We start from the raw sequence: 23,924 nt of genomic DNA, 5'->3' as shown, positions 1-23,924 counted from the left end.
TTAAACCTTTTCCTATTGCAAAACAGGATTAACTGTATTTTTATATGACTCAAAATTGCAGTGTTTTCAATTCTTGGTAATGATAGTTTATAGCTTTAACAATTTATTTATAAATAATTCAAAGTTCAAAAAATGTTTTTAAGGCTTTATAAATCTATCGATCTTTTTATTGTTGCAATTAATATTATTAAGGATATAATCAGAACATTTTTTAAAATCGATTAAAACCAATTTTTATAATAATAACATTAATTGCAACAATAAAACAAATACAAAATAAAACCTTAATATAATAATAAAAATTTCAACTGCTGCAAAAAACTTCTGTTCTGTTTCTTCCAGGAGTGGAAGTATGCAACTTAGCTCGCACAACCGCAAAGGACTTACTTTCCGTAATAAAAATATACAACACTCTGTATATGGTTTTACCCTTTCTACTTTACCAACACCCTGTATTTTAGTTAGCTACAGTGGAGACCTCTACAATCAACGATAATATTTACACCGCATAACCTTATAAATACGTTTGTTTACAAATTATCGACTATTAATGTAAAAGAAGCCAGTTACGATGAGTGAAGGTGTTTCGGGGGTTCTAAACGAGATTCTTCGTGTGGAGGGAATCGAAGAAGCCTTCAGTTGCTTCTTGATTCATAGACAAGGGGCTGAATTGGACAAAATCTCAGTATGGGTGCAAGAGTTACAGACAATCCTTCAGGAGGCCAACAACGATGTCCTGGAAGCAGCTCTCAGACAAGTGCTATCTGTTGGAAGCACCTGCTCTTACAGTCGACTGCAATTGCTCATGGAAGTTCTGGAGAGGTTGATCAAACTGAAGGTACTTCCAGCTAGACTTGCCTGCGAGTCCATCATCACATACGACAAGTTACAATATCAAAATCAAGACTTTTGGGTGGAATGTTTCTCCTTGCTTAGGAGGACAATTGATTTGGTGGAATATAAAGGTGTTAGAGAAATCATGAAGGTAAGCAAGCAAAACAAATCTTAGATATTTTTACTATTAATTTGAATTAATTTTAGGGTTGCTGTGAGAAAGCAAAGAGCCTCCCTAGACATTTAAATATAGGACTTCAACCGCAAACCAAGGCTTTGTTAAATTTGGCAGAAAGAATTATGGATAGAGATGTTTGTTTACTGCCTGGATATTTGCTAGCCAATGAGTTGCAGAAGGCATATTCTGATTGTCCTCATTGGAGATTGGCATCTTTATTCTACGATTATGTGGATAGTTTCAGAGCTTTGGCACAGATGGTCTCTATTGTTGGGCAAACAGAAATGAGACCTGTTGTGGAGCACAGTGGATGCCCAGAACATTTTGTAAATCCCTGGAAACTGGATCCTGTGACTTTGAAATTCACTTTAACAGGGATTCTACCTTATCCAAGTGAATTGCTTTCCAAACAAACAGGTTTATTGAGATATGTTTTAGAACAACCATACAGTAGGGATATGGTGTGCGGTATGCTTGGATTGAAACAGCATAAACAACACTGTGCTGCGCTAGAAGAGCAACTGGTGGACCTGGTGGTGTTAGCAATGGAAAAGAGCGAACAGGAAGGTGTAGACACGCAAGGATTATGGTTGCATTTATCGTCGCAAGTAATTTATTTCGTTCTCTTTCAATTCTCGAGTTTTCCAAACATAGTTCTTGCATTGCACGATCGTCTCATCGGGAAAGATCTGAAGAAAGGCAGAGATCAATTGATGTGGCTTTTGCTGCAATTCATTTCTGGTTCAATACAGCGAAATCCTCTATCAAACTTTCTGCCTGTTTTGAGATTGTATGAACTGCTCTTCCCTGACGACGAACCTCCTTTGCCCGTTCCTGATTTTAATCAATCGCAGTGCACAAGGCAAATGGCCATTACTTGCATCTGGATTCATTTAACTAAGAAAGCGCAAAGCGAAGGACATCCTGCTTGGAGTATACCTCCAAGACTTCGAGCACATCACGAGTTCTTGCAACATCTGGTGCCTCCACTCGCTATGGGACAAGATTATAGAATTGCCTTACTCTGCAACGCCTATTCAACAAATCAAGATTACTTCAGCAAACCTATGGCTGCTTTAGTAGAGACCATACAAGGATCGAAGAGCACATCTCCGCCAACGGCTCCACTCAGCATGGCAGTCCTAGATTCTTTAACTGTTCACTCCAAAATGTCTTTAATACACAGCATCGTAACTCATGTGATAAAATTGGCGCAAAGTAAATCCGGCGTTCCGTTGGCTCCAGCATTAGTAGAAACTTACAGCAGATTATTGGTATACACTGAAATTGAGTCTCTTGGCATCAAAGGATTCATAAGCCAATTACTTCCAACAGTTTACAAATCGCACGCTTGGAACACTCTGTATACTCTACTCGAGATGTTCAGTTATAGAATGCATCACATCCATCCACATTACAGAGTGCAACTCTTGAGCCACTTGCATTCGTTGGCTGCTGTACCTCAAGCAAATCAGACTCAATTGCATTTGTGCGTCGAGTCCACAGCTTTGCGTTTAATTACTGGTTTAGGAAGTGCCGAAGTAAGTAAACATAAATAGGTACATCCATTGATATTAATACAAGTTTATTACTTTAGGTACAGCCAGAATTATCTAGATTCCTTTCGGAACAAAAAACATTGGTTTCTGCTGAATCAGAAGAATTGAATAGGGCTTTGGTTTTAACCCTTGCCAGGGCGACCCACGTCACTGGACCTGATGGAAACTGGTGCACCGAGATTCTGTCTACTATAGCCCAAAGTACACCACACGCTTGGGCTCCACACACACTAGAATGTTTTCCAAAAGCCCTTTTTGATTTCTTTTCGCAAAACGCAGTTGCCAGAGAGAACAAACAGCAGCTGAAAAAGGCTGTCGAGGAGGAATACAGGAAATGGGCTTCGATGAACAACGAGAACGATATTTTAGCGCATTTTGGAGTACCAGGAGCGCCGCCTCTATTCCTCTGTTTGCTATGGAAAATGCTTCTGGAGACCGATCATATAAGCCCTATAGCATACAAGATCTTGGAAAGGATCGGCGCTAGGGCGTTATCCGCTCATCTCCGTAAATTCTGTGATAGTTTGGTCTTTGAATTTAGTAATTCGCCTGGTGGACAACACGTTAATAAATGCGTGGATACCATCAACGACATGATATGGAAATATAATATAGTGACCATCGACAGGTTGGTCCTATGTTTAGCTTTGAGAACGCAAGAAGGAAGCGAAGCTCAGGTTTGTTCTTTCATCATACAGTTAGTATTGTTGAAACCCACGGAATTCAGAAATCGAGTGCAAGATTTCGTTAAGGACAACTCGCCGGATCATTGGAATCAAGTCAATTGGCACGAACGTCATTTGGATTTCCATCGGAAGTTCCCAGAGAAGTCCGCACCAGAAGAACAAACCGGTGGTTACCATCCGTATTTTGGTAACGTCTGTTTGAGATTCTTGCCCGTATTCGACATAGTTGTTCATAGATTCCTGGAAATTCAGCAGGTATTTAGCACACGTTGTATTTAAATTTGTTTATGTTAATAGGTGATTTGCTTTCGTAGGTTACTAAAAGTTTGGAGATCATTTTGGAACACCTAGGTTGCTTGTACAAGTTCCACGATAGACCGGTGACGTATTTATACAATACTTTGCATTACTACGAAGCGAAATTGCATGATCGTCCGCCCTTGAAGAGGCGATTAGTTGGTGCCGTTTTGGGATCGCTGAAAGACACGCTGTCTGAACCTTACCAAGTGTATTTAGCCAGAGACGATGTCTGGATCCCTGAATTAGATTACTACATCCAATTGGTCAAACGAGTCGTTGACACAGTTTCAGGCAAATCTCCGGCTTCGCTCACCGATTGGAGATTTAACGAATTTCCAAACGCCGGAGCTCATATTCTCTATACAAGTTGCGTAGAATTGATGGCTCTGAGTGCCGGTCCTCCAGCTGTCGCCACTGGTCTTCTGGACGTGGTCTTAAGAGGATACACTGCTATACCATTAAAAGAGATTAACCAATGGATCAACGCAGTCGGATTGCTGTTATCCGCTCTACCTAGCAGCTATTGGACTGTGCTACACGACTGTTTGTTGGAGACCATCGCTGAAATGGAACCTTACGTCTGGGACTGCTCTCCATTCAGACTCTTGGACTTTAAGGAAACGCATAACGCTATGCTTTACAACAAGTTCAGTTACATGCTGGCTTTGGCCCATTCGGTTTGGCATCACGCTGGACCAGGTCATATAGCCAGTATTCCCAGATGGGTTAGGGATAGACTCCCATCCGTGGTTAGATCGGAAGCCCAATTCCTCATGGTATGCCACCTCATTGGACCATTCTTCCCACGCTTGAAGCTACTGTCAATTAACGTTATGCCCGAATTAACGCATTCTTTGTACGAACTCTTGGCGCAGGTCGATCACGCTCAGAGCGCTTTAAATTACATGGATCCAATATGCGATCTGTTTTATCACATCAAGTACATGTTCATTGGAGATGGTCTCAAGAATGAAATCGAAGCGATAGTAAGGAAGTTGAGGCCAGCCTTGCAATTGAGATTGAGATTCATCGCGCATTTGCCCATAGAGGAAATCAACACGACCAGTTAAAATATTTAAATAAAAAAAAATATCCATAATATATTTATAAATATTTTACATATATGTTAGATTTTAGAATTAATCAGTATCACTATCTGTAGAATCAGAATCTGATGGGGGAAAGTCAGGAATATCTAAAAGAAAATAGTTTTTATAATAAATGAACTTGTTAATATATGTATATAGTAATTTCATACTTTGCCTCTGCAGCTGTGCTTGCTGTTCCTTCTCTATGTAAGCTCCCTGTGCTTCAACCACTGATTTACTGTCGGTGCATGCTGCATAAATATCCAACAGTTCTTCATTTAATGTTATGAAAGAATGGCCCCAACCAAACTTGTCCAAGTAATGGTGTGCAATTTTTTTGTACCCTGTAATGTACATGGCAGCAGCCAAAGCCTCCACACAGCTCAGCTGGCACGGTCTTCCGTAATTTATAGGATTTGCTGCTACCAAGTACGGCAATAGTCTAGCATGTTGGGGTTTCAAAGCTCCCAAAGGAGTCTCATCAATTTTTGCCCATGAGCAATCGACCACAGCTAACCCTTTCTTTGTTATGATGTCTTTATCTGCAGGACTCACACAGATTTTCCCAGTTGGAGTTAACACTAATCCAGGAAACTTCTGCTTCACCTTCAGACATTTAACCAACCCTAATCTGGCCAATTTCCGTCCTGAGCACTTCTTTGGATCGCACTGATTGAAATCCCACATAGCCACATTAAATTTGATCTCGACATCACTCTCATCGCTGCTGCTGGTATCTTCTTCTAAGAAGTATATTTACTTAGAAAACAAAGTAATGAAACATTGCACCATTTACCTGTTGTATCACTTTGATCCTCCAAGTCCAGGTCACCCAATTTCGAATCAACTTCATTCATTTCACAGAGTATTATAATTAAATTCGCTTAGATAACCCTCACTCGCGCAAAACCATACACAAATAATAACATAACCTGTGTTAAAATGGAAGGTATTTTAGCATTAGGTCATTTCTGTGAAACGCACGGTCCTTGCGTCGTTTTATCCACACAAAGATGTAAAGGTGATCCTGAGCAAGGTCCACACAGCCTCACAGTTCCATGGTGTGAGGCCTGCCAATCCCTGGAGCTGGATCAGGCTTTAGTCAGCCGGGATGAGTATTGCATCTATGTAACAACAAGAACACCTTTGCAGCAGGACTTGGCTTTCCTATTGAAGCAGGCTACTGTGAGGAGCCTCAGTTGTGAGCAGGAGGGTACACTGTACTTTGGAGATAATGAGAGAGGTCATGTTATTTCGCACAGCTTTACAGTTCACGATTCATTGGCCAGAGGATTCTTGAGGAAGTATACTATTTTAATGTTAATGAGAGATAAGCTCCATTTATTGAACAAATGGACATTTTTACTTAAGCACATAAAGGACATTGCTGGAATTTTGAATGAATATTCAGCTAAAGTAAATGAAGAGGAACAATTGCAGAGACCACAAAGATCTGTGAGGCAAGCTCAAAATCAGCCCAACAATACGGGACGTTCCTTGTCCCAACTAACAGGAAAGCCAGCAATATATGCTCATCTGCACCTGTGGTTTGCATGGCTTTTAGGCTGCCAAATAATTGTTGAAAAACCATTCTCTTCAAATCTACCAGTGCCAAAACCGTCCTCACTTCTTAGGACTTTATTTCAAGAGATAGGACAAGAGAAATTCAAGCTTATAGCTCTATGCATTCTCACAGGAAAAACTGTGGATGCCAGTGATCCCAATATGTTGGAAACATTGTACTCGATGCTACCAGACCCTAATTGGGTGCAAAAGGCTGATAAATCAAAATACTGCAAAATAAGGAAAGAAAACAATTGGCTCATAGATTCCAATGTACTTAATCCAGGAAAGACTTCGACTTTACAGAACGAAATAGAAAATGCTCTAGGCGACGCCAGACTAACAGAAAGCGCTCTAGAACCCCAATTAACTTCAATTGTAATGCATTGGCTGCATATCGCCAGAGTCTTATCCTGGTGTCCCCAGATGGATCTGAAATTGCTGCAGAGTTTGAACGTGCAGAAACACGATATTCCCGTTTTAATATATTGGACTCTCAACTGCTCTGACTGTGATAAACATGATTCAATTGTAAAAAGTTTATACAATATCTATGGTGTTAGTTAACTATGAAATAAAGAAAACAATCTTCCTTCTAGTATATTAATTCAAATAACATTTCCATATAAGTAAATCGTAATAATTTTAAATAAACTTTCTTCAAATTTAAATTCAAAAATATTTTTCTAATAAAAAATAATGTACATGTTATCAGATAGGTGGCACTTCTTATACATTTTCACATTAGAAATTTTCAATCATTATGAAATAAAATTAAATAATGTTGTTCTATTATAATAATACTTAATTAATAAAAGTAGATAATTCTAAAATAATGAATATAGATATGTAAGTTTTAATAGATGTTATGAGAGCACTCCAGATGTCAGTAGTTGAACTAAATTTGGTTTGTTGAATATATTAATAATAATTATTGTTTTTAATTGTTTGAAACAGCAACAGAAATACTAATTCAAAAGGTATATTAGTTAATTTGTATGCATTTCAATGATATATCTTCATTATTTCAGGTTTGTATGCAGAGGAGGCGGCACTGCTGTTCCGCATGAAGAGAGCTGCAGCTGCTTTGTTTTGTTCACTTTGTTGATGATTACATTTGTTCATATTTGTGCTGGTTTCTGTCGCCATCATATCGGTAATCAGTGGAATAAGTTGCGTGTAAGATCCGGGGAAATGCACTCGTGAATTGGCGTGAAACAAACAGTTAATTAACCGAAGGATACGCTCGTAACAGCAAGAACGATGTCTCTAAGTGCCAGTGCAGAAAACTTAACAAGAGACACACAGGTGTGTGTATGCATAATTTTCATTTTATTCACTTCATGTTGCAATGCAATGATTCATAAATTAATTAATCATTTCAATGAGGAAATGAGTTTAACCTCTTCGGCTTAAGGAAACTCCCAACCCCAGTTTTATCACAAGAAATTTGGGTGAACCAATTAATTGTCATCAAACAAATGCAATATAAACAAATGAGGCTTTTGCTTTTATTGTTTAAGCTGTCAGCAGCAACTTCATTTAAAGTCATACATAATTACTGCTTTTCAACTGTTTCACTTAATTATTAATGAGGCTGCAATTAAAGAGTTTCTCATGGTTGCAATTGTATCCAGAGACAATTGCTCTTTCTACATTCATTTTCTTAGCTAATCCACTACTTTCCCTATATAAAATATATTATAATTAAAATAAATCTCTACTATTATTATCTAGGTGCAAATAGATAATAAAATCTATCCAGTTAGTCATAAAAGTTTATCAAATATTTATTCAGCCATCCTGATTATAATCAGCTACACCAATTGTTTCCTGATTCCTAATTGCGGCACTGCAACTTCTTTATTTGATCCAATTCTTAATTAGTTCTTGATCCTTTCCCTTTTCGAAACCCAACTTTATTAAACTTGTCTTGTTTCATCTTTACCAAACACGAGCAACAAGTGCTTCCTTACTTCTTTGAGCAATTAAAAACTAATTAACTCACCCCACACTGGAAACTTTGAAATTCTCAATTTCAATATTAACATCTCTCACATATTAAATTTAATATCGTCTATATTGATTTAATATATGAATGTGTAAATAAAAAATGTAATTTGATTTGATTTAATATTTAGTGTTGATTACTATTTAGAAATGTCAAGTAAATATTTATATTTAGCATAATAATTGTATTTCTTAACACAATACAATTACTATTTGCAACTTGAACAATGCACGCTTTAATCTTCTCAAGAACAAAGTGCCATTAAATTTTATTGCAAGCAGATTATTGTAATTATCGCCCCGCATTCGATATTGTGCGAGCTTATTAGGAATGCGCATCATAATTTCAAATTTTAATCATACTGCTATTCGCATTCTAATAGCGAAGCTTTGTAATTTAACGAACAATAAGTAATAAATTTCATCAGCATTATCGTTGCAATCAGTTACACTCTAATAGTAGTAATATTCAATATACTTTCTAATAACGAGATCTTTCTCTAATATAATTTTTTTAAAATTTATTTAGCCGTACGATGGATCTAGCAATATGTGTTTGGAATTGGCCCTTGAGGGGGAGAGGCTTTGTAAGGCTGGTGACTGCAGGGCCGGAGTGGCCTTCTTTCAAGCGGCCATCCAAGCCGGCACCGATGATCTAAGAACGCTCAGCGCTATTTATAGCCAATTGGGAAATGCTTACTTCTACTTGGGAGACTACACAAGAGCTATGCAATACCACAACCATGATCTTACTCTCGCCAGGTAAATTGGTATTTTTCTAACATAGTAATCAATAATAATATGAATGCTTTTAGAACTATGGGTGATAAATTGGGAGAGGCCAAGTCGTCCGGTAACCTGGGTAACACGCTGAAAGTGATGGGACGTTTCGATGAAGCCGTGCTCTACTGCAAGAGGCACTTGGAACTCTCCAAGGAGTTGGATGATAGATTGAGCGAGGGAAGAGCTCTGTACAACTTGGGCAACGTTTACCACGCGAAAGGCAAACATATCGGTCGCGTGGGACAGAAAGATCCGGGCGAATTCTCAGCGGACGTCAAGACCTGCCTACAACAAGCAGTTTCACATTACGAGTACGTTTAATATCGTCCAGGCGAAATGGACTCCATATAATTGTGATTTGTTTTAGGGAGAATTTGACGCTGATGCGCGAACTGGGCGATATAGCGGCTCAAGGTCGGGCCTGTGGAAATTTAGGTAATACCCATTACTTGCTAGGCGACTTCAAGCAAGCCATCAAGTACCACGAAGAGCGTTTATCCATTGCGCGTCAATTCGGTGATAGAGCTGCGGAGAGGAGAGCCCACAGCAACCTGGGCAACTCTCACATCTTCATGGGTCAATTCGACGAGGCCGCGCATCATTACAAGTAATTATCATAAGTTAACTGTAATATCTGTAATTTAATTGATTTATCTCTCAAGGAAAACTTTATCTTTGGCACAAGAGTTAGGAGATAGAGCAGTTGAAGCTCAGGCCTGCTACAGCTTAGGTAACACGTACACACTTCTTCGTGATTACAACACAGCGATAGAGTACCATCTCAGACATCTTCTGATTGCCCAACATCTGGATGATAGGGTAGGCGAGGGCAGGGCTTGCTGGTCTCTGGGCAACGCCCATGCCGCATTGTCGAATCACGAGAAGGCATTGGAATTCGCCACTCGCCATTTGGAAATCAGCAAAGAAGTAAGAATTTGATATCCAAGCTTTATTTGTATGACGATATTCACTTTTTTTTCCTCGTAGTTGGGTGATCCAATGGGCGAAGCCACCGCCAAGATGAACATCTGCGATTTAAAGAAGGTTCTCAATTTGCCTAACAGTCCGGATTCGGATAGTAGTAGTAGTAGCACTGCGAGCTGCAAGACACCCAAATCGGATAGAGATATGGGGCCCGTGATGAGCCGTCTTAATAGGGTGAGACGTGATAGCATGGAACAGCTTGATCTGATTAAGGTAGAAAGGCTTTTTTATTACTTCTCTCTCTCTCTCTCACTTACAATCAAACTTTCAAACACATACCTAAATTGTAAGTAAAAAAAAAATCTATAGCTTGGTGTTATTGGATTTGAGATCCGTGCTTGAAATACGAATTTTTCATTTGCTTGATGCACAAATTTTGTATTGGTATCTTTTTAACGATACTATGGCAGATAAACTTAAATGAACTAGCCTGAAAGATGGCTAGAATCCCATCTGGGAAGCGGCGCAAACCAAATTGAAAACGTGATGAGCAAAGAAATATGAGCGCGTTTCCGCTCCAGTTCTGTGCATATGCTATGCATAAAAGATGAGTTGTACAACGACATCTTATTTATTGGAAAGACTTTCCATCATAAGAAGCAATGTCGATTGACATAATTATATTAAGTTACCGATGCTTCAGTGAAACAGATTTAAAATTTCCAATACATGTTTATGTGGTATTATTACAAAAAATGTTGTATATAATTGTGTAAATATTGAAAATCGCTTTCGTCAAATGGTTGTGCTTACTTATGCATTGTCCCTGTTTGAGATGAATTCAAATTGTGATTGTTCTCCCTTTGCACGTAACCGAAAGAATGTACAAAGTTCAACGTGTTTTTATATAAATTAAATAATTTCATTAGATTACATGTATTATTACGAATATTCTAAAAATATGATGTCCATATAATAATGTGAATGTACAGATTTATGCCGACTGGTCTCTGTGTGTGTGTGTGTTTGTGCATGACCAGAACAATGTTGTTTCTCCTGGTACATAATGAGTTTTTCAATAGATGACACCCGACGGAAAACAAAGGGGCGGATTGTCCGTATTGAACGCGCCCGTGACAACAACGGAATCTCCTCAGCGCTTAAATGAAGACGAGGACTCGTTCTTCGATCTACTCTCGCGCTTCCAGTCGAAACGCATGGACGATCAACGGTGCTCCCTCAATGTCGACAACAAGGAGAACACGAATCTCGTTAATTTGCCCAAAGACGGCCCCGCCGATCTTCTAGATATGATCGTCGGTATGCAGAGCAAACGGATGGATGAACAGCGGGCAGTTTTACCTCATCTTCCAGGTAACACATTAGATATTCTAGAAAGTGGATTCATATATGGATTTTAATGTTTTCCCTTATTTTTTAAGGATTACAAGTTGGATCTCTCCAACGTCTCTCGGAGAACGCGAGGAACAACAGTGTACCCGATGATAACTTCCTGGAGCAGCTGGCCAGATGCCAGAGTTCCAGGTTGGAAGATCAGAGATCTCCGTTGCCGGCGCCTGCCGTTGATGCGGAATCCGACCCGCCTCCAGTGGTGCACAGCAGCGGTGCCACCGTTCCCGACGAAGATTTCTTCTCGCTGATCATGAGATTCCAATCCGGCAGAATGGACGACCAACGGGCCGCCGTTCCACACACAAATCAGAGGTGAGTACGAAACACCGTAACTTCACACACGAAATTCTACAATCACGTTGACTGACAATGGACTAAATTTAGGGTTGCGAACGGGACCATACCACACGACTCGAGCGCCCATCACAACAACAACAATAACAACAACGGAAATGCGGGCGGAAAGAAGAAGAAATAATGATGAGTGCACAACCTCGACCACATGAGTAATAATAATAATAATATCCTAACGATTCGTTTTGACCCATGACTGCCAATTTTATCCGATTTTATAATAACATATGTGTGCGCGTGCGTTTTTACTTTCGTATTTTTTAATTGATTTTAGGCCTAAAGCTTTTAAGTAAGTGTATTTTTCATTTCGTATAGTTATTTTTATTATTATTATTTTTTTATAACTCTTACATGGATAATCTCGTAATATTTTTTATATTTATACAACACACGTATATGATTATTTTTTTTATTGTGTCTTTTAATTATTTTTTTTTTAATTAAACTCTTTTTATATTCTGTAAATGAATGTGCCAAGAAATTTCGGAAAGAGAAATCTCGTCAGTTGTGTTTGCAAAATGTGTGACTGTCATCCTGAATCTTCCTATTTCATATATTTTCTAATGGTGTATGTTTCTTTGTTTATTCTATTCTATTTGTTTTGTTTTTTTTTTTTGGAAACAGCAAGAGTATTGTAAATCTCTCTCTCTATCTCTATATATAACCCCTCCTTGACCATTATATTATTATATCATAGTTGTTAAATATTGAACAAACAGAAAACAAATATATAAGAAGAATGTGTATGTTGTACGTGTTGGTTGCATTTAACTAATGTTGTTGCCAATGAGAACAAGAAGAATGCCATCCAAGCTTTACGATTACGATATAGTGCAGTATTAGTGTTTCGAGCCAACATTATTTGTATGTAATACAAAAAAAAATGAAAGAAAGAAAGAGCGCGCAGAGGGAAAGAGATTAAAAATAAATAATAACATTTCCGCCAAAGATAATATCAAGTAGATATATTTATTATAATTATATTATATATTTAGGAGAAAAAAAAATGATTGTTGAATTTATTATGAACTTGATGATTAAAATTTAAATGGCTCATATTTTAATCTTATATGATTATATACAAATTGTATTATTAAAATATATATGATGTTTTATTACTTTTCTGACTATATAATATTACACTTTCTACACATGGTTTAAGCTTTAATTAACGTTTCTTCACGAACTGCTTGACCCACATCCAACTGGTCACAGCGCACAAGCTGTACCAAGTGAAGATGTACGATAGATGTTCGTTCCTTATGGAAATCCTGGTTTGACCTCCAACAGGTCCTCCGATCGCGTCGAAATCATTGGTGGCATCAATGAATATCGGAGAAGATCCCGTTACATCGGACATGCAATCTAAATCCCTGCATTAAAACAAAACCACTTTAGATTTAGTACTCTTCTCGTCTAGGATAAAGTATACCTATAAAACCAAGAGTTTGCGTTGATATTGTTATTGGGCATAAAGTTTGGCCTATTTTCTTGCAATCTGACTATGCCAATAACATCGACGACTTCCTGGACTTGCCCAGCCGTTCTGGTTTCCGGTCGTTTATTTTTAGCCGCGACCCATCCTCTGTTAACTAAAATCGTTACGCTAGAATGGAACGCAATTACCATCTAAACCCGACTTACTATAGACTTACTCTCTGTCGGCCAATTTGAACGGCGTTATCACCAAATATCCTTGCGACATCTGATTCTTCGACATCAACCCGCTCGTCGTTGAAGCGTCGCCTTTTGCCAACAACGTCCTAGGTCCCATGTACAGTTCCTTATCGTGCAGAAAATGCCCCTTCACGTGGACAGGGTAATACTCGAGCCTCTCGATCTCTTCCATACTTTCAGGTAACGGAACAGGCGTTGTATTCACGCGATCCTTCATCTGTTTTATAAGATTTTCCTTCCATTGCTTCCTCTGCACCTGCCATGTTCCTAATCCAAATGTAGCTGCTGGTATTGTCTAAAAAATAAATAATATACTAGAATTTCAAAATCTTTGAACCATAGGTCATTTTACCAAGAGAAACCAACCGAACGGTCCAATGTAGGTTTGCTGCTTCTTACGCCTAAACACCTCCTCGTTCATCAACTTCCTGTTACAATTCCTCGAAGTCCATGATATTTGACGAACATTCCTACTTATTTGCTCCTGGGTAATACGAAACAATTTCGATATCAGCTGCATATTTCCAGGTTATGCTCCTGTCAGATTGAAAGGTTTTATAAGTTAAAATTAACTTTACATTGATTCTAAATACTTAATTACCAATTAAAATCAACTATTTATTAATGTTTCAATAATTATTTGCCTTGTGCGTACGCAATTTAATATTTATTTTCTAATCACGAAAATACTAAATGGTTCATTTGAACTACTCACTTATATTCCTGTTTAAACTGATGTTGCAATTGATTAATTATGCATAAATTGAATATTTATTGTACTACTTTAATATTTGTTCATTCTTTCTATAGAAAAGAAGAAAAATAACTGTTCCCTTTAGATTAGTTTGAACTACTTAACCTACAATATTTATAAATATTTGGGAATTGTTGGATTTAACTGCAAGAAAAATGGTTGTGGCAATCGGTTTTGAAGGCAGTGCTAATAAATTGGGTATTGGAATTGTCGTGGATGGAACAGTTTTATCGAATTGTCGCCGCACGTACATTACACCACCTGGAGAGGGTTTCCTGCCGAAGGAGACAGCTCAGCATCATAGGGATAACATAATAACAGTGTTGAGAGAGGCGCTGGCCAATGCTAAAATATGCACCTCCGACATAGATGTGGTCTGTTACACCAAGGGCCCCGGAATGGGAGCTCCTCTGCAGTCAACAGCAATTGTTGCAAGGACTGTGGCCCAATTATGGAATAAACCATTGATTGGTGTTAATCATTGCATAGGACGTATCCTTTATGAAATTAAATAAGAATAAAATTATTAAGAATTTAATATGAATCATCCTTAATTATTGTAGATATTGAAATGGGAAGATTAATTACAGGTGCCAAAAATCCAACAGTATTGTATGTGAGTGGAGGCAACACTCAAGTCATTGCTTATTCAAGGAAACGCTACAGGATTTTTGGAGAGACCATTGATATTGCAATTGGAAATTGCTTGGATCGTTTCGCTAGAGTATTGAAATTATCTAATGCTCCAAGTCCTGGTTACAACATCGAGCAGATGGCCAAGAAAGGCAACAAATTCATTCAATTGCCTTACTGCGTGAAAGGCATGGATGTAAGTTTCTCTGGAATACTGTCATATTTGGAGGAGAAAGTACCAAAGCTGTTAGCAGAAGGCTACACCCCAGAAGACTTGTGCTTTTCTTTGCAGGAGAATTTGTTTGCTATGTTGGTGGAGACTACAGAACGCGCTTTGGCGCACTGCAACTCTCAAGAAGTTTTGATAGTTGGAGGCGTCGGCTGCAATGAGAGATTACAAGAAATGATGGGGCAAATGTGCGAAGAGCGCGGAGCAAAGCTTTTCGCTACAGACGAAAGATTTTGCATTGATAATGGTGTTATGATCGCTCATGCAGGTGCCGAAATGTTCAGAAGTGGCTGCAAAATGAAATGGGAGGATTGTTTCATCACCCAACGATATCGTACGGATGAGGTAGAAACAACTTGGAGAGATGATTAAAACAAATTGAAGCCTTCAAAGCAAAATTAAATTTGAATTTCAAAAATAAACTTTATTACGTTGGTATATCTGAAAACCTAACTTCACCTTAGTAATTGTAAACAAAATATGTGGAGGAAAAAATAAATAAATTGTTTACTTTCACCGAGTATTAATTAAAGATTTTATTGATAATTTAAAACAATGAGCAGTTCGGAGATTAAGCAAGGCTTGAGGAAAACGGAATTTCCGAACTGTGCCAAGGAAGCATTAAATAAAATAGGTTTTTTTCAGTTTCTCTAACCTTTAAATTTATATAAAAAATATATTTACGATTATTTCTGTTTTAGGGCAGCTAATATGTGGAAGGAATACGAATATAAAACAAATGGATCTTGCACTGGATCTGATGGCTGAGTTTGTATTTTGTGAAGTGGACAGGAGAGGCAACAAACGAAATTCAGTGTTCACAGCGATACAAGAATTGCAATTGTTGGAAGTGCTGTTTGATTATTTCAATAGTGTGACCGGAGATGCAGCAAGAAATTCTGTGTTTCTGACACTTTTCAGTGGGACCACAGCAAGCCAACGTTTGGGTATATTGAGTAAACTGGTGTCGATTGCCATTGGCACTGGTTCTGCAAAAGTGCTTATATCTGCTAGCACATGGATGCAGCAGTTAGGAAACACTTCACCAAACTGCTGCAAACTTGCTGAGGCCTTGGTCATGGATTACTTCATTTTGATACCAAACAGTATTGACCAACTGAAATTGCTCTATCAGAATTCGCAGCAGTTTACTGCAAACTTTTTAACTGCAGTGGCTGAGCTGTATTATGTGGACAGCAAGAAAGAGATCGTTTTTCCACCTAAGACGTTGCTAGAGACGATCGTGCATTGGGTAAGCGAGAATTACAAATTGTGTGTAGCAGCGCAGATTATGCAAAGTCCGCTGCCACCTGGCGCTATTGCCATGGAGGCTACAACTCCTATTGCTGGTTTGTTGAAGTGGTGCGTTTTAGCGCCGATTTATAACCAGAATAACGAGTTGTACAGTCAACTGCATTTATCGCTGTTGAATAGTTTATTGGAAATACCTGTTAGCAATCCACCGAGGGCTGTGAGTTCACAGCATCTGATAGTACCAGTCGGTTCTATATGTAGATACTCATTGGAGTTGCACAAGAGAAAAAAGGGTGTCGACAAACAGACGCTGTTCGAGAATGATGCAAATCTTCAGTTATCTTTGGATAGATATGCGCAAGCAATTCAGATTGCATTGTTTGGAAAATGCATTTATGGAAATGTCAACGAACTCGTGAATCAATTATCTCAGTTGCCACAAAACAAACTCTTGGGTATTGTCATATACATACATAAAATGAACAAGTGACTATGATAATATTGTAAAAAGTTTTTTTTTAATGTTAAATGTATATACAGAATAAGAAATAAATATAACAAATCAGAATGGTTTGAAGGCTCTCCTTTGCCTCAAAGTAAGAATCCTCTTCTTGTCCTCCTCCACCTTCTTCCTCAGCAAAACAAGCTGATCCTTCTTTTCCTGTCTGATTTGATGCCTGTAGAAGTTCTTCAAAGCCTTCTCCTTCCTCTCCATTTTTCCCTTAATCTTATTTATAGCTCTCTCAGTACGCTTCATGCCACCTTTCTTCTTAGTCACCACAGTCCAACCCTCATCGTCCACTTGTTGATTCTTCTCCTCTTCCTTCTCCTTCGTCGACGAGAAGTCGTAATTCGTTACAACTTCCGTCATCTTGGCTATCAGTGATTCTCTGCAGTTCACACTATCATTATAACTTTTGGCCCATTGCTCCAATCCTAAACTAATTTTCTCTCCATCTGTTGATAAAGGTGGCAAGGAAGATAACTTCAAAGCTTTCACAACACTTTTACCATTGTCCACCACCACAAACGCATTTCTGAAACCATTATCATGACTTTCCCTTGGTGCAAATTTCACTGATTCCACTTTGATTTGAGACTTTTTAAATGCATTCAGAAGTGCACTCTCTGTGGCCCATGGTGGGATATTGATCAGGAACAAAGTTCTACCAATCGGCTGATCCTCTGCTTGGTTTTTAACAGAATGCTCTTTGATGAAAAGCTCATGTTCTGCATTCGAACTGCTACAATACTTGGTTGTAATAACTGAAATTACGATTCATAAAGTATAAGTTTACAAATATTAATAATATTACCTTTAAATCCTTGTAAGTTATTTTGCTTTGCCATTTTTGTAGATATATTGGACACTTTTAGATATACTAAACTAGGTTATATTTATAAAGTACATGTGAAAGAACTACATGAAGATAGTTGCATACACTAAAATGGAATTGGTACCAATGTATTTATTTTGTAATATGAAATAGTTTATTTATATATCAATTAGTAGCAATAATCGTTAAACAATTTAATTTTCATTATTGAATCAAAAATAATGTTTAAATTTTATGTTATAAATGTTATTTCAACACGTATAAAGTCTTTAATAATCACATAAACAAATTGAAAATATTTTAAATAGAAATTAAATAATCTGTAACACATTTATGTACAATTTTAATATTAATTAATGTTCTAAATTAATTATTAAACTAAGTGTTTAACTTTTGTACTGTTAGATGGGATACATAAGAATTGGGGTTTGTTTCTTAGCCATCTTTTGGTATCATCAATAAGCTTATAGTTCAGCACTTTTAGCGCTGATCAAATTTCCAATTTTTAATTACGGCTTTAATTAGAATAAAAAATTAGCTAAAAGGTCCATTATGCAATTTAATTAATTTTAATTTACTCATCCCAATATTTTCTTATTTAATTACATAGTTATCACCGATTAATTATATTTTCTTAGCACCATCTGCTGGCAAAGTTTGATAACATTTTGCATATTTAAAATGTATTCGAATTTTGTCTTCTGAAATGCTTATAATTATTATGCAACTTTAGTTTTGTTACTCTATTTAATTCTACTATTATTATGAAAAGTAATCTATCTATAAAGTGTAAATAGTCTGTCTTTTGTTTGGCAAAATAGTCTTGTAATGTATACTACTATATAATCGAGTTACCTAGTTGTTAATAAACAATGGACTACTCAAATATCTTTATGGAAACTATATGTTTATATTATATTAAATATATGCAAGTAAATCGTAAACTAATAACAAAAACTTATTAATTTGTTATATAACTTTTTAATCGTTTCTATGTTTACAGGAATACTGTAAATACTGTAAAAAAATAAAGACATGACTCTTTGGAGCGATAGCCATTGTTTCTTTAACGATTACAGCCCTCTCCGATTCCTACGGTATTGTAAACATCAATCTGGAAACTTATATCTTTGTTACATGAGTAGTAAATACGAAATATCAAAACAATCCACGTTTTATAGCAGCAGAACTAATAAACAAAGATTATCATATTTCAAATTAAGTTGAGGGTTGTTTAGTTTGCATTGAAACGTAGTGCAGAACGCTCAAGTATCTCGTAAGTTTAATATCACAATTATATTATTTATTAAATCATTTCCATTGCTTAATTTCTTGACTTTAGTTATTGAGTGATGATTATTGAAGATTAATGAATGTAAAATTTGTGGGTGAATCGCTTTTAATGAATTATTATCAACGTTAGTAAATATTGTCTCTATCTTTTTTTTTTGTTAGTTAATGTAATTAAAAAAATGGGTTTTCCATCTTCCCCGAAATCAGTCTAAAAGCTACAACAATCCCTTGCAAAATCCATCCGTCCATCGACCTGAAAGCAGAACGAAAACATCGTGAATGCAAATTTGGACAATTTTTATTTTTTGTATGTTAATTGTGAACGAGTAGTGTTTTCGTAGGATGATTCCCACCGACAATCAACTTCATTTCCCGTTGGAAGCGGAGGAAGCTCCTTACCACTGGTTGACTTCCCAGGGTCTCACTCCGCACATTCTGCGTCCGCAGCCATCCAGAAACCATCAGAATCATCGCATCATAGAAGAAAGAGTTATCGTGTATTTCGGAAGCTGGGGATACTTGACACAGCAGACCATCGTCTGCCCATACCATGGCGAACACCAGCGTTATGTTCTCTACATGTAACGAAGAAACTTTCTCTACACCACAAGTCGCTTCAAATTCAAAGATTACATCCTTCCTTTTAATTAAAACCTACTTAACTATTCCACACTTGAAAACAAACTATTGTAACCATGGAAACTATACGCAATACTTGACAAGTAAATCGTTTCGATTACAAGAATACAGTTGGTTTCAGGACTCGCTTCGCTCGTCCATCAATATTTGTCTGCAAATTACTCGACAAGTAATTGAGTAAGCACGAATTGGAGTCAACAATTAAACCATATGTTACTTGATATATTACTTGACATGTATCGTGTATTCCATTCAGAAATCAATAAATATATATTTATTTATAATACCTAAAACTACTTTATTTAATTTGACTTATTTAACATAAATAAAGCAACTCTTCAACTACTTTACTTTCTAGCAAATCTAAACTCATGGTTAACCAGAATTTTGCTCGTCATGTGAGGTGTTCGTTAAGCGAGGCTCCACTGTACATGTGTTTAACTATTCCAAACAGTTATTGTAACCATGGAGACTAAACACTAAGCAATAGTTGACAAGTAAATTCATAGATTACTTAAATCGTTTCAATACTTGTCAGCAAAACAAACGTTGCAAAGTACTTGAAAAATCACGAATTGGAGTCAACAAGTAAACCATATGTTACTTGATATATTACTTGACATGTATCGTGTAGTCCATTCAGAAATCAATAAATATATATTTATTTATAATACCTAAAACTATTTTATTTAATTTGACTTATTTAACATAGATAAAACTACTTTACTCTCTAGCAAATCTAAACTCATTCGTAACCAGAACTTTGCTCGTTATGTGAGGTGTTCGTTAAGCGAGGCTCCACTGTACATGTATTTAACTATTCCAATCAGTTATTGTAACTATGGAGACTATACACTAAGCAATAGTTGACAAGTAAATTCATAGATTACTTAAATCGTTTCAATACTTGTCAGCAAAACAAACGTTGCAAAGTACTTGAAAAATCACGAATTGGACTCAACAAGTAAACCATGATAAATATCGCAAAGTTCATCTAATCAATAAAGATTGTAAATAAAACTCGCATCTACACAAAATTGACTCTCAAATTGAAAGTTTTAACTTAAGTCATTTCCTCAATACAATTGTTTTGCTTCCATTGATCAACTTGTACGTTTTGTATTTCAAAGTGTAACGAATTTTTCTACTTTTTTCTTCATTCCACTGAAAGCGAAAGACTTCGAGTTTCTCACTAAACGCCGAATAAACATTGCTCATAAAGTTGTAGGACACGTAAGAAAATCCTTTATTTTTATCACAAGAATGTATTAAAACAAAAATTAGAATCTAGGCACACGCACACGCAGGTGTATAGAAAAGTTACAGTACAAAATAAATTACATATAACAGAAAAGTACAAAAAAACGAAGCTGGAATGTATCGTACTTATTATAACATTAATATTATTATTATTAACACAATAGTTGCATGTATATAATATCGAAAAAAAAAATTAGAAATACACATAGAAAATTATAGATGTAAATTAAATTAATTAAACACAACATAAACAAATAATAATAGATAAACTTACATAAAAAAAAAGTTAATACAAATTAATACTAAACGTAGAGTGCGTCTGGATCCTTAGAAGTAGTCGCATCTTCATTTTATATATATATTCAATACCCTTTTTATTTTGCTGTTCTCGGTGGTCGCACAAATCAAAAGGCACAAGAAAGAGTTACTTAAGTACATACGATAATAGTGTAAATAAATTATTAACAAAGCTTCTGGGTCGGCTCTCAAACTTAACTAAGTACATTTAATTATAGATTAATCAACAGAACGGGGCTACATTTCCAATAGTTTCAACAACGAATTAATTTAATTTTTTCTTTTTACACAACGTAACAGTTATATTTAAAAAGAGAAACAAACATGATGTGGGGCATGGATAATCTTAAGACATTTCCGTAAAAATACCAAATCTCGAGTTAATAAACATACGCATTTAACATTCTATTATTTCATTGACAAACTGTTAATAATCAAACAAATTTCAATTTGATTTTCTTTTCGATTTTAGTCACGAGTTAATTACAATAAAGTGTTTTATATATCACATCATCAACGAATTTCACACTAACATCAATAATTTTCCTAGTCAAAAAAAAAACGACGTTTCTTTCATTATTTTATTTGGCGAAATGCAACGTTCATCACATTGTTGTTAATATTGAACGGGATTTATTTAATTAATTATTTTTTTTTAAATTGAGGAGAGGAGGTTCGTATATTAATTATTTTTGGAGCATACGTAGTTTGGCAATGTTTCTTCGAGGCTAAGTAAATTAGCCCTCATCGATTAACAATAATCTTAATATATTTCATAATATATACCTTCAAGTTAAACTAATACACTAGCTTTAAAATACTATCAGTCTAGGCGAAAGAAAATAATATTAAGTTCGACTAAATCTAAGATTTAATCTCTATATAGTCTCTCTATATAAGTATACCATTTATATATATATTTATACGTTTATATATATATATAAATATAGTAAATAAATAAATAATAATGTTATTTATGTATCATCGATCCGCTTAACTATATTATTAATTATAGTAACAAATTAAAACAAGTTAAATGAGTGTTGATGATGGAACATGGGGCGCGATCTCGGGATGCTCAATGATCATGATCATATGGTTGATGATGACGGCTAACTATTTACGCTTCGTAAATAGTTAACAGAGCGCAAGACTATGCAGATGTCGAATCGAATATTCAAACAAAATAATAATAGAGAATTAATAGTGAATAGAGAAAGAAGAAAAATGAAAAGAGCAAAAATAAACTTTGAACAAAGGTATATATTTTTCCTTCACACACACTTGGTTCACGCTGTCTTCGTCGAGTATCTTACAAAAAAAAACAACAACTGTAAATAAATAAACTTCCACCTATTTTCTTCCTTCCGGTTTCAGTAAACGTGTAAATGTGTTTATTGTAAACGGGAAGAGAGGGAACAACAGACGATTCCCGGTTACCCGGATGTTGGTGTCATATGAGTGGGGTGGGTTTGAGGACGCGTCATCGGCGGTGCTGCTTCTTGCACTTACTTTTTGATCTTGTTGATGAGCTTCCGGAAGGAGGCCGTCCACTTCGTCCGGGTCAGCTTCGCGCATTCGGCGTCGTCGAGTGTACCTTTCGGGCTGAACTTCTCTTTTGGCGTCGTCACGTCGCTCTTGTAATCCGCGCAAACATCCGAAGAGAAGCCGGAATCGCTTCCGAAGCCTACGAACACAGAAGGGCAGTTTTCCGTTTCAATCGATATCGTTATAAGATTAACACTGATTATCACTAGAATATCATCTAATTTATATACATTTCACTACTACTTATCTTAATAGTAATATGTTGCAATGAAGATTGTTTATGAATGAATTCTTGTGAATAATTAAGTGAATAAAAGTATTACTTGATTTTATAGAATTAGAAGCGTCCTCACCTCTGGTGCTGTTGTTGGCGAGGTGGCTGAGGGCGTCGTGATTGAAGGGAATGATGTCGGTCTCTCCGTACCGCGCGACGTTCAAGTCCGATCCATCGTCCATGTAGGAAATGGCAAGTTCGGCGAAGGGCAGACTCAGTGAGGAACATTCGCTGGGATCCTCCAAAGGGCAGAACCACTCGGACAGGCTCTCACCTTCGTTGGTGCCGCCGTGGACGGGCGATGGCGGCGGCTTCAGCATGTTGCGCACCTCCATGAACGGCGTTTGAAGGCAGGAGAATAACTTTTTGCTACAAGAAACCGAATCGAACAATCAGCAATCAGACGGCCGCAAATTACAGCAGTTGTTGAGGTTTTAGTACTTTTGTCGACCCTTGTTCCCGAACGTCGACTTGGTGTACGAGCACACCGAACATTTTTTCCTCTTGCACGTGGACAGATGCTCCATGCCCTTTTGGAACTGCGAAAGGAGCTCCGCATGCTCGCGGCTCTCCATCAACTTCTTCGCGCATTCCGACTCGTCCAACGGGCTCCTTTTCAACGCCGCACGTACGCAGCTCGTCCTGTAACGGCCGCATCCTTTGCGCTCGGCCTCCAATTCTTCTTTCAACAAGTCGTTCTGCAACAACAACAAAACGATATTAGTACAACACCTTCAACATCAATTAATTTGGTACAACCAATGACAAATGTCGATACTGGAGTAACCAACATTGTTTGTTTATCAATTAAAATTGAAATTACAACGTTCGAAAAAGCAGTGTTTTCACATTTAATTGATTTACTCGAAAACTATAATAGATAGAATGAATCCGATATATGCATATGAAAGCTGAATGCCGAATTGCCGTAATACGCGTTCAAAGTTGAAAAACTGAAAAAATGACGTTCGAAAATGCAGTGTTTTCACATTTCATTGATTTACTCGAAAGCTATAATAGATAGAATGAATTCAATA

General features: G+C 36.8%; 9 protein-coding genes across 13 annotated transcripts; 5 read left to right on the top strand and 4 right to left on the bottom strand.

Moving 5' to 3' along the window:
• Positions 1-470: 470 nt before the first annotated feature.
• LOC108562239 (mediator of RNA polymerase II transcription subunit 23) lies at positions 471-4,673 on the top strand. Its single transcript, XM_017920517.1, has 4 exons — positions 471-985; positions 1,042-2,553; positions 2,610-3,512; positions 3,572-4,673. The coding sequence occupies exons 1-4, from the start codon at positions 572-574 to the stop codon at positions 4,625-4,627; spliced, it is 3,885 nt and encodes a 1,294-aa protein (XP_017776006.1). The 5' UTR covers positions 471-571; the 3' UTR covers positions 4,628-4,673.
• LOC108562259 (ribosome biogenesis protein TSR3 homolog) lies at positions 4,638-5,588 on the bottom strand. 2 transcript variants are annotated; one of them, XM_017920538.1, is made up of 3 exons: positions 5,442-5,588; positions 4,816-5,388; positions 4,638-4,752 (listed from the first exon to the last, which is right to left on the bottom strand). In XM_017920538.1, exons 1-3 carry the CDS (start codon positions 5,500-5,502, stop codon positions 4,697-4,699), a joined length of 690 nt encoding a protein of 229 aa, XP_017776027.1. In that variant the 5' UTR covers positions 5,503-5,588; the 3' UTR covers positions 4,638-4,696. The 2 variants fall into 2 exon arrangements, with proteins under 2 accessions (XP_017776027.1, XP_017776035.1); XM_017920546.1 differs by having other exon boundaries at positions 4,816-5,385.
• LOC108562250 (folliculin) lies at positions 5,510-6,787 on the top strand. Its single transcript, XM_017920526.1, has one exon. The coding sequence runs from the start codon at positions 5,588-5,590 to the stop codon at positions 6,773-6,775; it is 1,188 nt and encodes a 395-aa protein (XP_017776015.1). The 5' UTR covers positions 5,510-5,587; the 3' UTR covers positions 6,776-6,787.
• Positions 6,788-7,270: 483 nt separating this feature from the next.
• LOC108562337 (G-protein-signaling modulator 2) lies at positions 7,271-11,980 on the top strand. Of its 2 annotated transcripts, none has more exons than XM_017920640.1 (9): positions 7,271-7,516; positions 8,748-8,980; positions 9,034-9,312; positions 9,369-9,608; positions 9,664-9,928; positions 9,989-10,159; positions 11,008-11,299; positions 11,368-11,650; positions 11,723-11,980. In XM_017920640.1, the coding sequence occupies exons 1-9, from the start codon at positions 7,472-7,474 to the stop codon at positions 11,814-11,816; spliced, it is 1,902 nt and encodes a 633-aa protein (XP_017776129.1). In that variant the 5' UTR covers positions 7,271-7,471; the 3' UTR covers positions 11,817-11,980. The 2 variants fall into 2 exon arrangements, with proteins under 2 accessions (XP_017776129.1, XP_017776121.1); XM_017920632.1 differs by having other exon boundaries at positions 9,989-10,198.
• An 823-nt stretch (positions 11,981-12,803) lies between these two features.
• On the bottom strand, positions 12,804-16,490 carry LOC108562294 (surfeit locus protein 1). 2 transcript variants are annotated; one of them, XM_017920588.1, is made up of 5 exons: positions 16,434-16,490; positions 13,722-13,906; positions 13,348-13,664; positions 13,125-13,298; positions 12,804-13,065 (listed from the first exon to the last, which is right to left on the bottom strand). In XM_017920588.1, exons 2-5 carry the CDS (start codon positions 13,887-13,889, stop codon positions 12,861-12,863), a joined length of 864 nt encoding a protein of 287 aa, XP_017776077.1. In that variant the 5' UTR covers positions 13,890-13,906; positions 16,434-16,490; the 3' UTR covers positions 12,804-12,860. The 2 variants fall into 2 exon arrangements, with proteins under 2 accessions (XP_017776077.1, XP_017776086.1); XM_017920597.1 differs by lacking the exon at positions 16,434-16,490 and adding an exon at positions 13,971-13,994.
• On the top strand, positions 13,487-15,498 carry LOC108562275 (probable tRNA N6-adenosine threonylcarbamoyltransferase). 2 transcript variants are annotated; one of them, XM_017920574.1, is made up of 3 exons: positions 13,487-13,549; positions 14,180-14,615; positions 14,687-15,498. In XM_017920574.1, exons 2-3 carry the CDS (start codon positions 14,279-14,281, stop codon positions 15,355-15,357), a joined length of 1,008 nt encoding a protein of 335 aa, XP_017776063.1. In that variant the 5' UTR covers positions 13,487-13,549; positions 14,180-14,278; the 3' UTR covers positions 15,358-15,498. The 2 variants fall into 2 exon arrangements, with proteins under 2 accessions (XP_017776063.1, XP_017776068.1); XM_017920579.1 differs by lacking the exon at positions 13,487-13,549 and adding an exon at positions 13,884-13,921.
• LOC108562272 (uncharacterized protein C7orf26 homolog) lies at positions 15,511-16,773 on the top strand. The gene is made up of 2 exons (XM_017920561.1): positions 15,511-15,619; positions 15,687-16,773. The coding sequence occupies exons 1-2, from the start codon at positions 15,541-15,543 to the stop codon at positions 16,727-16,729; spliced, it is 1,122 nt and encodes a 373-aa protein (XP_017776050.1). The 5' UTR covers positions 15,511-15,540; the 3' UTR covers positions 16,730-16,773.
• Positions 16,757-17,667, bottom strand: LOC108562308 (ribosomal RNA-processing protein 7 homolog A). The gene is made up of 2 exons (XM_017920604.1): positions 17,556-17,667; positions 16,757-17,505 (listed from the first exon to the last, which is right to left on the bottom strand). The coding sequence occupies exons 1-2, from the start codon at positions 17,587-17,589 to the stop codon at positions 16,802-16,804; spliced, it is 738 nt and encodes a 245-aa protein (XP_017776093.1). The 5' UTR covers positions 17,590-17,667; the 3' UTR covers positions 16,757-16,801.
• A 1,345-nt stretch (positions 17,668-19,012) lies between these two features.
• LOC108562220 lies at positions 19,013-23,585 on the bottom strand (the record flags this gene model as incomplete). Its single annotated transcript, XM_017920494.1, has 4 exons — positions 19,013-19,122; positions 22,578-22,752; positions 22,967-23,256; positions 23,329-23,585. Coding segments are annotated over 4 exons (804 nt in total), but the record flags the coding sequence as incomplete, so codon positions are not given.
• Between the last annotated feature and the right edge of the window lie 339 nt (positions 23,586-23,924).

Source organism: Nicrophorus vespilloides, unplaced genomic scaffold (assembly GCF_001412225.1).
Source record: "Nicrophorus vespilloides isolate i.1.1-1 unplaced genomic scaffold, Nicve_v1.0, whole genome shotgun sequence".
NCBI classification, from domain to species: Eukaryota; Metazoa; Arthropoda; class Insecta; order Coleoptera; family Silphidae; genus Nicrophorus; species Nicrophorus vespilloides.
The sequence above is the reverse complement of the archived record's forward strand: the minus strand, read 5'-3'. Positions and strand labels throughout refer to the sequence as shown.

Bases quoted from the DNA above. Each gene is read 5' to 3' on its own strand.
- LOC108562239 (XM_017920517.1), top strand. From the start codon at position 572: ATGAGTGAAGGTGTTTCGGGGGTTCTAAACGAGATTCTTCGTGTGGAG. The intron at 986-1,041 runs GTAAGCAAGCAA...AATTAATTTTAG, and splicing joins GTGTTAGAGAAATCATGAAG to GGTTGCTGTGAGAAAGCAAA. The intron at 2,554-2,609 runs GTAAGTAAACAT...TTATTACTTTAG, and splicing joins CTGGTTTAGGAAGTGCCGAA to GTACAGCCAGAATTATCTAG.
- LOC108562259 (XM_017920538.1), bottom strand. From the start codon at position 5,502: ATGAATGAAGTTGATTCGAAATTGGGTGACCTGGACTTGGAGGATCAA. The intron at 5,389-5,441 runs GTAAATGGTGCA...TATACTTCTTAG, and splicing joins GGATCAAAGTGATACAACAG to AAGAAGATACCAGCAGCAGC. The intron at 4,753-4,815 runs GTATGAAATTAC...ATTTTCTTTTAG, and splicing joins AGCACAGCTGCAGAGGCAAA to ATATTCCTGACTTTCCCCCA.
- LOC108562250 (XM_017920526.1), top strand. From the start codon at position 5,588: ATGGAAGGTATTTTAGCATTAGGTCATTTCTGTGAAACGCACGGTCCT.
- LOC108562337 (XM_017920632.1), top strand. From the start codon at position 7,472: ATGTCTCTAAGTGCCAGTGCAGAAAACTTAACAAGAGACACACAG. The intron at 7,517-8,747 runs GTGTGTGTATGC...AAATTTATTTAG, and splicing joins ACTTAACAAGAGACACACAG to CCGTACGATGGATCTAGCAA. The intron at 9,609-9,663 runs GTAATTATCATA...TTATCTCTCAAG, and splicing joins GAGGCCGCGCATCATTACAA to GAAAACTTTATCTTTGGCAC.
- LOC108562294 (XM_017920588.1), bottom strand. From the start codon at position 13,889: ATGCAGCTGATATCGAAATTGTTTCGTATTACCCAGGAGCAAATAAGT. The intron at 13,299-13,347 runs GTAAGTCTATAG...GTTCCATTCTAG, and splicing joins TTCAAATTGGCCGACAGAGA to CGTAACGATTTTAGTTAACA. The intron at 13,066-13,124 runs GTATACTTTATC...GTTTTAATGCAG, and splicing joins GCAAACTCTTGGTTTTATAG to GGATTTAGATTGCATGTCCG.
- LOC108562275 (XM_017920574.1), top strand. From the start codon at position 14,279: ATGGTTGTGGCAATCGGTTTTGAAGGCAGTGCTAATAAATTGGGTATT. The intron at 14,616-14,686 runs GTATCCTTTATG...TAATTATTGTAG, and splicing joins TGTTAATCATTGCATAGGAC to ATATTGAAATGGGAAGATTA.
- LOC108562272 (XM_017920561.1), top strand. From the start codon at position 15,541: ATGAGCAGTTCGGAGATTAAGCAAGGCTTGAGGAAAACGGAATTTCCG. The intron at 15,620-15,686 runs GTTTTTTTCAGT...TTTCTGTTTTAG, and splicing joins GGAAGCATTAAATAAAATAG to GGCAGCTAATATGTGGAAGG.
- LOC108562308 (XM_017920604.1), bottom strand. From the start codon at position 17,589: ATGGCAAAGCAAAATAACTTACAAGGATTTAAAG. The intron at 17,506-17,555 runs GTAATATTATTA...TCGTAATTTCAG, and splicing joins TAACTTACAAGGATTTAAAG to TTATTACAACCAAGTATTGT.